Source organism: Penicillium daleae (genome assembly GCF_028827525.1).
Source record: "Penicillium daleae strain IBT 16125 chromosome Unknown utg000006l_segment0_segment0, whole genome shotgun sequence".
NCBI classification, from domain to species: domain Eukaryota; kingdom Fungi; phylum Ascomycota; class Eurotiomycetes; order Eurotiales; family Aspergillaceae; genus Penicillium; species Penicillium daleae.
Window position 1 is genome coordinate 3,397,193 of NW_026623154.1, and position 12,318 is coordinate 3,409,510.

The window sequence follows — 12,318 nt, forward strand, 5'->3', positions numbered from 1 at the left end:
AATTGAGGTCGACAATGATAAACGGTATAAATATACTGGAGGTCCTTTCCACCTCGCCAATGAGTTATCTACTAGAAGACAAAAAGGCGGCTACTAATGCCATCCTAAGTGTGCTTCACGCGCACAGGGTGAGCCTCGGTGTTGAAGACGAAGGTGTTCTGGCTTCCCGTCTTCACTTGCCACTCAGCATCTATAATGATCAGTTTTAGCTCTCTCAAGTTCGTTTGGTCTTGAAGAACGGGCATTGGGACACATACCATCAGCGTGGATAAGGTACGAGTACTTCATGACCTCAGCAAACAGGAAGCTCTCCTGGTTGTCGGACTGGGAGCCGCCGTTAGGAGCATTAACGTCGGTCAGGGCCGCAAAGCCAGAGTCGGTTCGGGCGGTGGCGTTGATTGCAACGAAGGCGTTCCAAGCCCAGTCACGGTACTGCAGTCGCAATTAGTTCCATGCTCTATCATAGCACAACAAACGGGAGGTACTTACAAATTGCTTGCCAGTCACACGGTAGGCGTAGTAGAAGCTCTCAATCACCTCGGGGCGCAGGATATATGCGCCACTAGTAATGTAGAAGCCGGCCTTCTCATAAAAGTCCTTCTGGTCACTTGGGACGTTGTTGGGATCCCAGCTCCAAGAGTCGGGGCCGATCTTGGTCAGGGTCGCGTTGTAAGTAGCCTCGCATCCACTGACCAGCTTGAGACCAAAGTCGATAAAATCTTGACGACCAAGGACAGTACCACCCAAGAGGAAGCTGCCTCCATCGAAGCAAGTCAGGTGCTGCGAGTTGAGATAGTACTTCCCATTTTGGTATGAAGACAGCCAGGTCAGATCAGGGCGAGGCTCCGGGTGGGCTTGCAGATGCTTGATGGTCGACTCAGCTGCCAGCACCCAGCGGTCTTTGTATGTTGCGAACCGCTTCGGGTCGTACACATACATTTTGATGAGATACTCGTAGAAGGAGTCGTCACCGCCATCCCAAGAGACGTAGCCGTCGGTGAATTGGCCAGTTTCAATGTTGATGTTGCTGCCCACAAGGCCCGGGAATGGCTCACCGCTGGAGGGCTGTGGGTTGAGCAGGCGTGACTCTGCCTTCTGGCTCATGGTCGCATACTCGTCATCTCCAGTAAGGTCAGACAAACGCGTCCACTCGAGCACCAGAGTTCCGGTCACGGCGAGACCGTTGGTAGTTGACCCATCGTTACCCTGCGAGGTGATGTTGATGTTATTGTAGGGGACACCCGATCCTGTGTCAAAGGCAAACTTGAGAACATCCCCCAAGTTCTTTGCTTGGATCAGGAGATCGTCCACGAGATCCGAGTCTTGCACCATACTGGAAGCTGGTCCCTTGAGAAGGTCATAGCCGGACAGCATGCCACCCAGATAGCGGATGGTTGTCTCGAACAGGCTCACTTGGGAGTCGGTCTGGCTATAGTCGATTTTCGAAACATGGTCCAGAATAGTGTTGACCACATCTGTTTTGCCCATGATGATTGCAGTTGAAAGAGCATCAACAGCGGATGCTCCCCATCCATTTCTGCATTTCGCATTAGCTTGTGCTCTCACACAGAACAGTTGCGTAATCACTGGGTCTACGTTGCTCACCTGGAATCGCCATATCCGTTGCTTACTGGGTGCAATTCATCGTGAGGGTAAGCATATTTCATATACCCGTCCCATGCATGTTGAAATGCCTCCTTGACCGCGTCGGCTTTCTTCTGAGCATCTAAATCACGACGCAAGACCTCTTCGGAATCGGCGAATGGGTATGCCACCGAAGAGCTGACCAGGCTGAGCGCCGTTAATGAGAGTGAAACCGGGACGCGCATAGTTTGCTCGTGCACGCGCTTCTTGTCAGAGACGCAAGTTGTATATAAAGAGTGTTGACGATACTAAGAATGCACGAGACCACAACACGACGCAGCACTGAAGGACAGAAGAACGTCGAGAGGTAAGACGAGTCGCAAAACGAAAGACCACCCGCACGAGCGGGTCAAAGACGACTATTAAATCGATAGTGGATTTTGGTGGCTCACAACGAATAATGGGGAATGGGGGGATGTGATGGCGGTGGACACCCCGAAAGGGGAAACTGGAGGTCACACGCGACCTTGTTTACTTCCATTTTACCCAGTTGCTGCCTTCCCCTCCCTCGCCTCCTGTCCTTCACGTCTTTTCCATACGCTAACTTTGAATGTGCTACTCACTAGCTGCATAGTACGGTGGCATCGGGCTTGGTGGCGCAAGGACTGGGGCTCTGAGTTCTCGATTCCTGCCCTGCAAGGTCCCATTCGGACTGGGTAGCGAGCGGCCCTGGGGGATCTGCATTCTTCCCGGACTTCATTGGTCGCCCTCGACTGGGGTGATTCGGAGGAATGCAATGCATCTTGAGAGCTTCCGATCGTCGAGTCCATGCTTTCTGACTCGTCAGGTAGACACAGATCGGTTCATCTGCTGGAATCACCGGTTCTCTCGCTTGGTGGTTTCTCGCAGGTCATCGAGACAAGGCCCGTGGATGACCGCGGCAGATGACGGCAGTGCCAACCCTAAAAGCATGGGTCCCTTGGTGGCTTGATTTAGGGGCGCATCACGCACGGAGAGCCAAGCAATGCACACCCCCTCAGTCTGAGCTCCGGGACCATACAGGAAAGGCAACATGGCGTCACAATACAGCCAGGGGGAAAAAGGTACCCTCCTGGCGAGGTTTGATTGGCCTGGCAATCATCTAACCACGGTGGAGTCGGCCTGAAAGCCGGCATCATCGTGTGTCTTCGACGGGAGTGGGACATAAGACTGTGCGAGAGATCTGAGATTGATCGTCTTCCTGATTGTCTTCGCCTTTGTCGGCCGATGAAATGTCCATGCCTTTTCGGGGATAGCGAGGTGTCCTTTGAGTCAGAGTAAAAACTCTCTCATGCTCCTGCAAATAATGTAACCTAGTTATGAAGCCGAGCGATTATTATTCTTCATTCCATCGACATTGCGAGCAGGTCGAGCCTCACAGATGTAACCTACGGAATGTTGATTCTTATCTTCGGCATGCTTGCATTCTTGGAACTATCGAAGCCACAACCTTCCCTCGGCTAATTCGGTAGCTGCAGGGACTAAGGTTGTTTGGCCATCATTCTGACGACAAAGGAAGCCTTGGGCAGGAATGTTCCTTGTACCTGGCGATCCTGTCTGTTCTTTGGATACCAACAGCGAATTCAGGAGCAGTGTTCTCAGCACTCTACGGAGTATATCATTTCGAATTACCCCAACCACGCACTGCTTGCCAAACTCTTCTTGTACTACAGTATGTGAATCTAGAGGAAGATCGGCGAACTATAAGAAGTCCAGCACTAGCGCCGGCGGTCTAGTGGCTGAATGGCGGAAGATCAAAAGTCAAATTGCGACGGTCGGGAACTCCTTATAACAGTGCAAGAGAACATGGAATAAAATGTCTAACAGGTTCATAATTTGTTCTTCTGTGAAAGAAAAGTTTCCCAAGGCCATTGATGGCTTCCCACACAAGCTCCACCAATATCGCGTAGAGTCCTGTAGCTATCGTGTTCATTGGTGTTTTAATGTTGCGCCTCCCGCTTTGCTCTAAACCCTGAAGCGGCTCTTTCTGCTAAGTTAGAGCAATATCATCCGAAGATGAGAAGATTGGATTGAAGGTTATAGATAACATAAAGGCTATTACTTCAGTGAATAGAGTCTTAAGGAAAGGCGATGAGAATGTACTGTAGAGTCGCAAGCGAATTGTCTAGACCTCATTTGGATTTTTCTGGGGTCCTCGGGGCTTCAATCCTTGACTAAAACCCCCTATAACGCAGTCTTGGTCCAGGTTGAAACGCTCATATTTATCGAGGCCGGACATTGGAGAGCATCCTAGTACAAATTCTAAAAGAAAAAGAACAACGGGCAAGATCAGGAGAAGACAGGCCTATTAGTAACTGCCAGCGCATGATGCTTGGTCACGTAGTACATACACGAGAGATGCCTCTGCCTTGACAGTTCCAAACCAACTGGTATTGGCGTGATGGTATGGGACCTATCGGTGGAAATTGTGACATGGCCAACTTGCCTCCTTGCAACAATGCAGAAACTCGCTTGAGCCGATCTTTTTCAAAGCAAGTATCTGGACTTATCTCGTTGTTGGATAGACCAATGTATATATAGGCCTCGCCAACCTGAGACAGAATAATGTGTGCAGAGGATAACTACGAGGGCATTCTGGCATTGGCGGAAAGTGTCTCTGCAATGGTGCCCGATTGATCCCAAAGGGAGCTATTGAAAGCAATGTGATTTGAAATTGCCAGGCAGCATCCAGGATCCCTGTCGGTACCTTTCTTGCATCTCTGTCGAGGGGATGTGTGATTCCGAGCGTCCCCGATATCGCAATGCAGGACATTTTTGCGAACTACCGGCGTAGAGGGTGGTCACTGTTGTCAAAACAGAAAGAGAACCAACCCATCTTAGAATGAGAAGAATGCCTTCAGTAAACAAGGCAATCATTAACAATCCGAGTAATAACCTTAAAAAACCGCATTCCAGATAGCCTAACTCTGTCCTGGCAAGGGGAGAGAGTGTGGCGGACGATGAATCAGCGGGATGGGGCAGCGGCAGCGGGAAAAAGGAAAAAGGTAACCAGAGGAGTCATCGCTGGTAACAATTTTCCACTCTTACAAGCGTCTCCCCCAATTAACTCAAGGGGGCTTTGGACTTCCTTGTGATTGATTCTTGTCCTCTACCTCTTCCTCTCTTTCCCTCTTCTGGTCTTTAATTCACATTTCCGCCATGGCCACGCCCTTTCTTATCTCCTACCCCTCCACCCCCACCTCCGGCCTCACCCTCAAGCAGATTGCTTACTTTGGGCGAGTGCTGGTCAAGGTATCAACCCTCGCCGAGGCTGAGGAGTTCCTGCGACAGAATTTCCGCCAACTCGACGTCTTCGTCGATGCGACTTCCATTTCCTCCGCCGGCGACCTCGTCGATGTGCTCAATGCCGGTGCCGCTAAGATCCTCATCACCCTCGACCAATTGACCGCCCTCTCCCAGGAACAGTCGGTTCCTTCCTCTCGATTGCTTGTCTCCGCCCTGTCCGATGCCCAGATTGATACTTTCCACCAATGGATTGCCGCAGATGCCATTGAGCGCAACGATGCCAGTGTTTGCGTTACTACCGCCGCGGTCTCTGCTGCGGCTGCCAAATTGAATATCAGCTCGGACTTGCCCCGCCTGTTCACAACGTTTGGAGATGAGGCAGTGTCTGAAGATGCCGTCAACCAGGTCACACAGAAGGGTGCCATCGCCATTCTGCCTTCCCAGGCCTTGACTGTGGAGCGGGATGCTGCCGGCCAGATCTCTGCTGCGAAGCTCATTGCCGCACGCACTGTTACTGACCAGGCCAACGGCCTGTATGCTACATCTGTCACCGATGAGCGAGGTTCCTGCCTCGGATTTGTCTGGAGCAGCGACGAGAGCATTGCTGAGGCGCTCCGCACCGGTACTGGAGTTTATCAGAGCCGCAAGCGCGGTCTGTGGTACAAGGGTCAGTCAAGCGGCGATGTACAGGAATTGATCCGCATTGGCTATGACTGTGATGCGGACTGCTTGGTATTTGTGGTTAAGCAGATTGGACGAGGTAAGGTGGCTTCGGCCTCAGCAAATTTTGGATGTCTATCATAGCTAACGTGTGGTGACTCATTTAGGCTTCTGTCACCTCGGCACCGATTCCTGCTTCGGTGCCTCTGCTGGTCTCTCCCGTCTCCAAAAGACCCTATTTGCCCGCAAGGCCGATGCCCCCGCCGGATCGTATACCGCTCGCCTGTTCAATGAGCCCAAGCTTGCCGAGGCCAAGATCATGGAGGAGGCCGAGGAGCTGTGCCGTGCCACCACCAAGGAGGAGATCGCCTTTGAGGCTGCCGATCTACTGTACTTTGCCTTGACCAAGTGCACTGCTGCCGGTGTCACTTTGGAAGATATCGAGCGTAATCTTGACCTGAAGAGCCTCAAGGTGAAGCGAAGAAAGGGTGATGCCAAGGGTCCCTGGGCTGAAAAGGCTGGTTTGGCTCCCGCTACGAAGCCAGCTGCCGCTCCTGCTCCTGCCGCTGCTCCCGCTCCCGCTGAAGATCGCTCGCGCATTGAGATGAAGCGCGTTTATACCTCCTCCGCTTCGGTCACTGAGGTCAAGGAGTTCCTTAAGCGTCCCTCGCAAAAGTCAAACGATGCGATCGTTGCCATCGCCAAGCCGATCATCCATGATGTTCGCGATGGCGGCGATGCTGCCGTCCTCAAGTACACTCACAAGTTCGAGAAGGCTACCTCTTTGACCTCCCCCGTCATCAAGGCGCCCTTCCCGGCCGAACTCATGAAGCTGACTCCCGATGTCCAGGAGGCCATTGATGTCAGCATTGGCAACATCCAGCGCTTCCATGCTGCGCAAAAGGGCAGCAATGATACCCTTAAGATGGAGACTATGCCCGGTGTGGTTTGCTCGCGCTTCTCTCGACCCATCGAGCGCGTTGGTCTGTACATCCCCGGTGGTACCGCTGTCTTGCCGTCTACCGCCATGATGCTGGGTGTTCCTGCCATGGTGGCCGGCTGCCAGAAGATCGTTCTGGCTTCGCCTCCCCGCTCCGATGGTAGTATCTCCCCCGAGATTGTCTACGTCGCGCACAAGGTCGGTGCTGAGAGCATCGTCCTGGCTGGTGGTGCCCAGGCCGTGGCCGCTATGGCCTATGGAACCGAATCAATTACCAAGGTCGACAAGATTCTCGGCCCTGGTAACCAGTTCGTGACTGCGGCCAAGATGTTTGTGTCCAACGATACCTCTGCCGGTGTCAGCATTGATATGCCCGCTGGTCCTAGCGAGGTCCTCGTTATTGCTGACAAGACCGCCAATCCTGCGTTCGTTGCCTCTGACCTGCTGAGCCAGGCTGAGCACGGTGTCGATTCCCAGGTGATCCTGATCGCGGTTGACCTGACCGAGGAGCAGCTGCGTGCTATCGAGGATGAGGTTGACGCTCAGGCAAAGGCCCTGCCTCGCATGGACATTGTCCGTGGCTCGCTGGAGCACTCTGTCACTTTCGTGGTCCGCGACATTAACGAGGCCATGATTCTCAGCAACGAGTATGCCCCCGAGCACTTGATTCTTCAGGTGGAGGGCCCCGAGGCGATCGTGGAGCAGGTCCAGAACGCTGGCAGTGTGTTCATCGGTCCCTGGACCCCCGAGAGCGTGGGTGACTACTCTGCCGGTGTTAATCACTCACTCCGTAAGTCTGACCTTCACAATCACTTTTTGCCCCTGTAAACTAACCCTGTCTCTCAGCAACCTACGGCTACGCCAAGCAGTACTCTGGTGTCAACCTTGGCTCCTACCTCAAGCACATTACCAGTTCCAACCTGACCGCGGACGGTCTGCTGGGTCTGGCGAAGACAGTCGAGACCCTGGCTGCCGTCGAGGGTCTGGATGCGCACAAGCGGGCTATCAGCATCCGTGTTGCACAGATGAAGAAGGACCGCTCGTAGATTCTCTGCGATCGGTTGTGAATGTTTCTAAAATTCCGGGTTTTATCGTTTAGTGTCTTGTCATGAATGAATGCGCAATGAATGTTAGATAGCGGGAAAAGGACCCAAAAGATGTTGATGGGGTTTATTGCGAATGATATACAGTTTACATTTAGAATCGCATTTATTTCTAATATCTTCTGAGTCCTTGGTAATTCTTGAAGAACAGAGCCCGTGCTGGGTATGAGCGGGCTCCATCTACCAGGCTAGTCCCTAGCAGTTGATAGGGTCGATGCTCACATAGTACACATCGCTTTACTGGGTATCCACGACCAGGAACAGGAGAGTATAATGCATACGGTAGTAGGATTATAGCTGGTACTACCGATATTTCCAGCGAGGTATCTAAGGTATCAAACAAAAGAGATGCAATCATCACCGACTCCTGCAGGCACTTGTGCAGCCCCGACCTCGGACCCCCGAGATCGGACTCATCATTTTACCACTGCCAAAAGTCCTGCCCCCATCCAATCACCCAAAACTATGTAATCGAATTACAACTGGGCAACATCATTCAAAATCTGGACCTCCTGACCAGGCTTGAACGCAGGCAGACCGAGGTATGGGCAGCCAGCGCAGCGGAACGCATCGCCCAAGGCACAACTACCACATGAACCGGTCGTCTTACCCTCCACGGTGAAATCCAACTCGGTGAGATCGTCCGACTGCAGCTTCAGCACATTCAGATTCTTATCGGCGTTTGCCCGTCGCTCCTTATCCTCTGCCTCGAGGCGGTCTGCGAGACCGCATGTACAATCCTTGCAGGCGCGCCGCCTCCGGCCGGTCTTGGGTTGACACTCTGGGGCTGGAAAGAGAAGGAAAAAGAGAGTTAGCTAGTCGATTCTTCAGAGGAGCATAGATATAGATCCACGCCCGGGGTAATTGTCACATACGCGGCATGATGGGTCTCGTGAAATCCTCCTCGTCGATCAGAGAATCCTCATTAATCAACTCCTCATTATCCTCCGAGTTATTCTTAACCTCACTAAACCCGTTGTTCGTGAATCCACTCAATATACCCATCGGCGCGGTCGTCTTCTTCTTCCTTCCGCCCAATTTCAGCGGGACCGCCGACGCTTGCTCGAAATTGGGTTTCTCGAATCCAGCCTCGTTCTGCACCAATCCCGCCATGATGGCCTCCATCGAGTCCGCGGCCGTCAGCGGCTTATCTTGTGTTGCCAGCTTGGCGCCGGGCTTCATGGATGGCAGGAGGGCGGTGTATACGTCTCGGGTGAGGAGTTGGAGGGCCTCGGCTCGTCGTGAGCCATCGGTGTCGGTTAGGACGAGGACGTGGGAGTATGTGGTAAGCGGGAGGGAGACGATGCCGGCCGAGAGGCGATCGAGCATCTGGAGGTCTGTGGACTGGCGGTCGAAAGTGGTGAAGAGGGCGTGGAGTTTCTCCTCGTGGGCGGCGATGGAAGGGGGAGCGAGGAGGAGAGTGCGCGGGGCATCGACGGGCCTGGATGGAGCGGCCATGTCGAAGTCATCGCTGGTGTCAATTGTCACGATAGAAGGAGCCATTGTGAGAGTCACGGCCTTTCAGTGACACAAGTTGTCAAGGATGGGAGAGGTTGGAGGAGAGGAGAGGACGAGGAAAAGAAAAGTGCCAAGTGAGGGGTGGCGAACATTTCACAGTCACCGATAAATGATAACCTTAGTCAGCGCGCATTATAAATCGCTTTTCCGCGGGTTGAAGGACGATAAGCTGATGGTGGAGTCACTGGGAGGAGTCTCGTTCCTATCAGCTGGCGGGGATTACCGTAGGGCTGCGCCAGGTTGGGTAAAGGAACACGAGCGGACTCGACAGGGCGTATTACAGATCCTCGAGGGGGATGACAATCCTATTCTTTTGTCTTGCAGATGCCACTAGCCGCGGCAGATTATCAATTACGCGCTTGTGAATGGCGACGTTGTATACAACTCGGGGCAATTCCGAGAAGGGAATGGCCGGCTTTTGAGTAATTATTTCACGTAGTAATGATAGTTTGCTGGAAATAATATGTTCATTTGTATGCTGACTTTTGATTTTTGAAATCACAATGCGCCTGGACTCCCCGTCTATGCTGGTATCGGTACAAGATATAGATCAAAAAACAAGATAAAAGGAACAATATGACACGATGAAGATGCAGAAGCAATGGCCGCGGGTCATCAACTCATAACGAAAGCCCTCGTCGGACAACTTCCAGACCGTTTAGCGCTTGCGCTCACGGACCTTCCACTTGAGTCCATCCTTGTTGGTACCTCCAACGGATCGGTCCATCTTGCCCCGCTGCAATTCGACTTCGCGCTCGGCCTTTTGGATCTCTGCATATTGTTTGCGCAGTGCCGTTAGCTTGTTCTCTCGGCCCTCGATGACCCGCTTGCGGATCTTGCGGGCACGGCGAGCCTCACGGAGTGCTTCCTTCTCTGCAGTAAGTTGCTTAGGAGTCTTCCGAGCGTGAGATGATTTGTCTTCATCCGCGTCCTGATCCTCATCCATAGCATCGTCATCCTCACGCAGGCGTTGCATACTTTGCTGGTCTCCCTTGTCGTCCGCAAATACGACCTTGCGTGGCTTCGGGATCACTGGTGCGCCAAAGTCGAGATCATCAAAGTCGTCGAACCCGTCGAACTCGTCATCATCGTCCTCTTCTTGCTCCTCCTTATTCTTAGACTTCACGCCCAGAACCACATTCATCCCTTCTTGCAATTGCATGTCCTGCTCCAGTCGCTCAATTTGCCGACGTATCCGTTCTCCCACAGTGCGGAGGTAGTTCTGATCCTGGGTCTTGAGCAGCTTGATCGCATCGTGGCTGAGTCCGCGAGCAGCAGCCGAGTCTCGAGAGACACCGACACCCCGTCCATGCTTTCCTTGTTGAGTGTTCTTTGCTCCGACCATGCCAAAATTGAACTCGTCGGGGTTGCGATCCTTGGCCTTCTCTTGCAGACGCTTCAATTTGGCCTTCTTTTGATTGTAGTCTTTTGCGCGGAGCGAATAGTCCTGTGTTGAAGGTTAGCTGTGGTTTAAGTGAATTTGCAGGAGCCTAAAGCTGCCTGCAAAAAAATGACAACAGCGGGATGAGATACTGACCTTGTGCTTTTCGAGAAGTCCCCATTTCTCGCGGCCCTCAAGCTGGCCACGCTCGCGGTGTTGTCGCCGCTGGACGGCATTGCGCATAGACGACATGCTGGGTTGTTGTTTGGCAGCCGAGTTTTCAAAGTGAAAACAAGAAAGAACGTGGAATGAAAGTGTGTACCGGCTCTCAAATTATCCCGAAAGGAGCTGGAAAGGGAATGCGCCCAGTAAGAAAGGTGGTGTGGTACAAGAGTTGGAAGGTTGTACAGCGGAAGTTTTTTTTTCTGCTTCCGCCTTTCTGCTCTCCGCCCGAACTCGGTTCCTCGCGCTCCGCATCAACACATCCTCGTCCTCCCCTCAGCCACCAGCATCTTCTGTGAGCAGCAATTGCTCTTTAGAGACAACATTCTCCTCTCTCTATCCCCACCTTTCGTATTCCATACAGCCTGTGCTATTTATCCGACCGTCCCAGCCGCCATCTCCATCTCAGACTACCCAGACCACGCAACATCGCTCCCACTTATCTGATCTGCACCTGTCACCTCGATACTTAAGATCGAGCTCCTCAGTCTCAATGGCTTCAACATCCGCCTCCGCAGATACTTCTGCGACGGCTTCTACGCCTAAGAAATACAACCTCCGCAACCCGCTCCCCCCTCTCGGCCTCCCAAGAACAAGAAGTCAAGCAGATGTACTACAAGCGTGTACGAGCTCGCTGTGCTCCGGAAATTAAGGGTATGTGATAATTTGCTGCGCTTGCTTGTGCTATTCGTTACCCCATGTCCCGAGAATAAGCTACATTTGGGACTTGATATCCATCAAAGTCGACCGAGTTCATCGGTTGCATGATCTAGCTCGTCCTACAAACCTCCAAAGTTTTGAGGTCACCTCACTAACTGTTTCATTTATACAGCTTTTGCTGAATGCGCTGTCAACCGTACCGTCACTGCCACATGGGTCTGCCGACAACAGCGTCTCGCCATGAATGCCTGCATGGTCACTCACGCCAATAACAGGGAGGAAGAAGATCGCGCCCGCGAGGAGTGGTTCTCAACACACGAGGAGCGGCGTCGTGCGAAGGAGGAAGAGCTGGTACGGGTTGAGAAGCGACGCGCGGAGGTCATCAAGATGATGCGGGAAGACGAAGAGCGGAGGCGGCAACAGGCTGAGGGAAAGTGATTCTCCTGACTGGTTGTTGACTCTTTTTTCTCGACGATCACTAGTGGGCTCTTGGAGACCTCTCGTGAGTGTATATTGTGTATATGGGTTCCGGCGTCTGGGGATATTTTATCCTGCGTGCTTGCATTGCCGGGTCAGAGGTCAAAAGCCCTGGGTTGGCGGGTGCCGTTGCCTGGCCCGGATAGTGAGGGCCTTATGAATTTGGCAGGGCAATGTGCTCGCTGATAAACCAGCCTCTGAAGGGGCGGGCATCAGACTTTTGGGAACATGGTGAGAGTCATGTCATGCCTTGAGCTCAAGCATGTTTCTCGACATATCCCCTTCATGCGGCTAGACGTGGAATCTTGCATGTCTTCTCTCTCCTCACGGCGCACAAAGGGATACAATAGGCGTTCTCTGGGCATATTCTTCTTTTTTCTATGCATTATCATCCTGGTTTCAGGGCGATGGGATGGCACTCGATTATGTTTTGTATATTACAAGATGACATGGCTTCAATTCATCGGCGAAAAACCCGTCTCTTCTTT

General features: G+C 52.5%; 6 protein-coding genes across 6 annotated transcripts; 2 read left to right on the forward strand and 4 right to left on the reverse strand.

Moving 5' to 3' along the window:
- Positions 1–104: 104 nt before the first annotated feature.
- Positions 105–1,829, reverse strand: N7458_006916 (glycoside hydrolase family 47 protein; the record flags this gene model as incomplete). Its single annotated transcript, XM_056910298.1, has 4 exons — positions 105–190; positions 258–432; positions 490–1,537; positions 1,606–1,829. 4 exons carry the CDS (start codon positions 1,827–1,829, stop codon positions 105–107), a joined length of 1,533 nt encoding a protein of 510 aa, XP_056766002.1.
- A 631-nt stretch (positions 1,830–2,460) lies between these two features.
- Positions 2,461–2,658, reverse strand: N7458_006917 (uncharacterized protein; the record flags this gene model as incomplete). The annotated part of the gene is made up of 1 exon (XM_056910299.1): positions 2,461–2,658. One exon carries the CDS (start codon positions 2,656–2,658, stop codon positions 2,461–2,463), a length of 198 nt encoding a protein of 65 aa, XP_056766003.1.
- A 2,124-nt stretch (positions 2,659–4,782) lies between these two features.
- N7458_006918 (histidine biosynthesis protein HIS4) lies at positions 4,783–7,515 on the forward strand (the record flags this gene model as incomplete). The annotated part of the gene is made up of 3 exons (XM_056910300.1): positions 4,783–5,629; positions 5,697–7,259; positions 7,316–7,515. 3 exons carry the CDS (start codon positions 4,783–4,785, stop codon positions 7,513–7,515), a joined length of 2,610 nt encoding a protein of 869 aa, XP_056766004.1.
- Positions 7,516–8,048: 533 nt separating this feature from the next.
- On the reverse strand, positions 8,049–9,075 carry N7458_006919 (Fe-S cluster assembly protein dre2; the record flags this gene model as incomplete). The annotated part of the gene is made up of 2 exons (XM_056910301.1): positions 8,049–8,359; positions 8,448–9,075. The coding sequence occupies 2 exons, from the start codon at positions 9,073–9,075 to the stop codon at positions 8,049–8,051; spliced, it is 939 nt and encodes a 312-aa protein (XP_056766005.1).
- Positions 9,076–9,748: 673 nt separating this feature from the next.
- N7458_006920 (rRNA-processing protein UTP11) lies at positions 9,749–10,723 on the reverse strand (the record flags this gene model as incomplete). Its single annotated transcript, XM_056910302.1, has 2 exons — positions 9,749–10,537; positions 10,628–10,723. The coding sequence occupies 2 exons, from the start codon at positions 10,721–10,723 to the stop codon at positions 9,749–9,751; spliced, it is 885 nt and encodes a 294-aa protein (XP_056766006.1).
- Positions 10,724–11,186: 463 nt separating this feature from the next.
- N7458_006921 (uncharacterized protein) lies at positions 11,187–11,791 on the forward strand (the record flags this gene model as incomplete). The annotated part of the gene is made up of 2 exons (XM_056910303.1): positions 11,187–11,316; positions 11,526–11,791. The coding sequence occupies 2 exons, from the start codon at positions 11,187–11,189 to the stop codon at positions 11,789–11,791; spliced, it is 396 nt and encodes a 131-aa protein (XP_056766007.1).
- Positions 11,792–12,318: the final 527 nt, after the last annotated feature.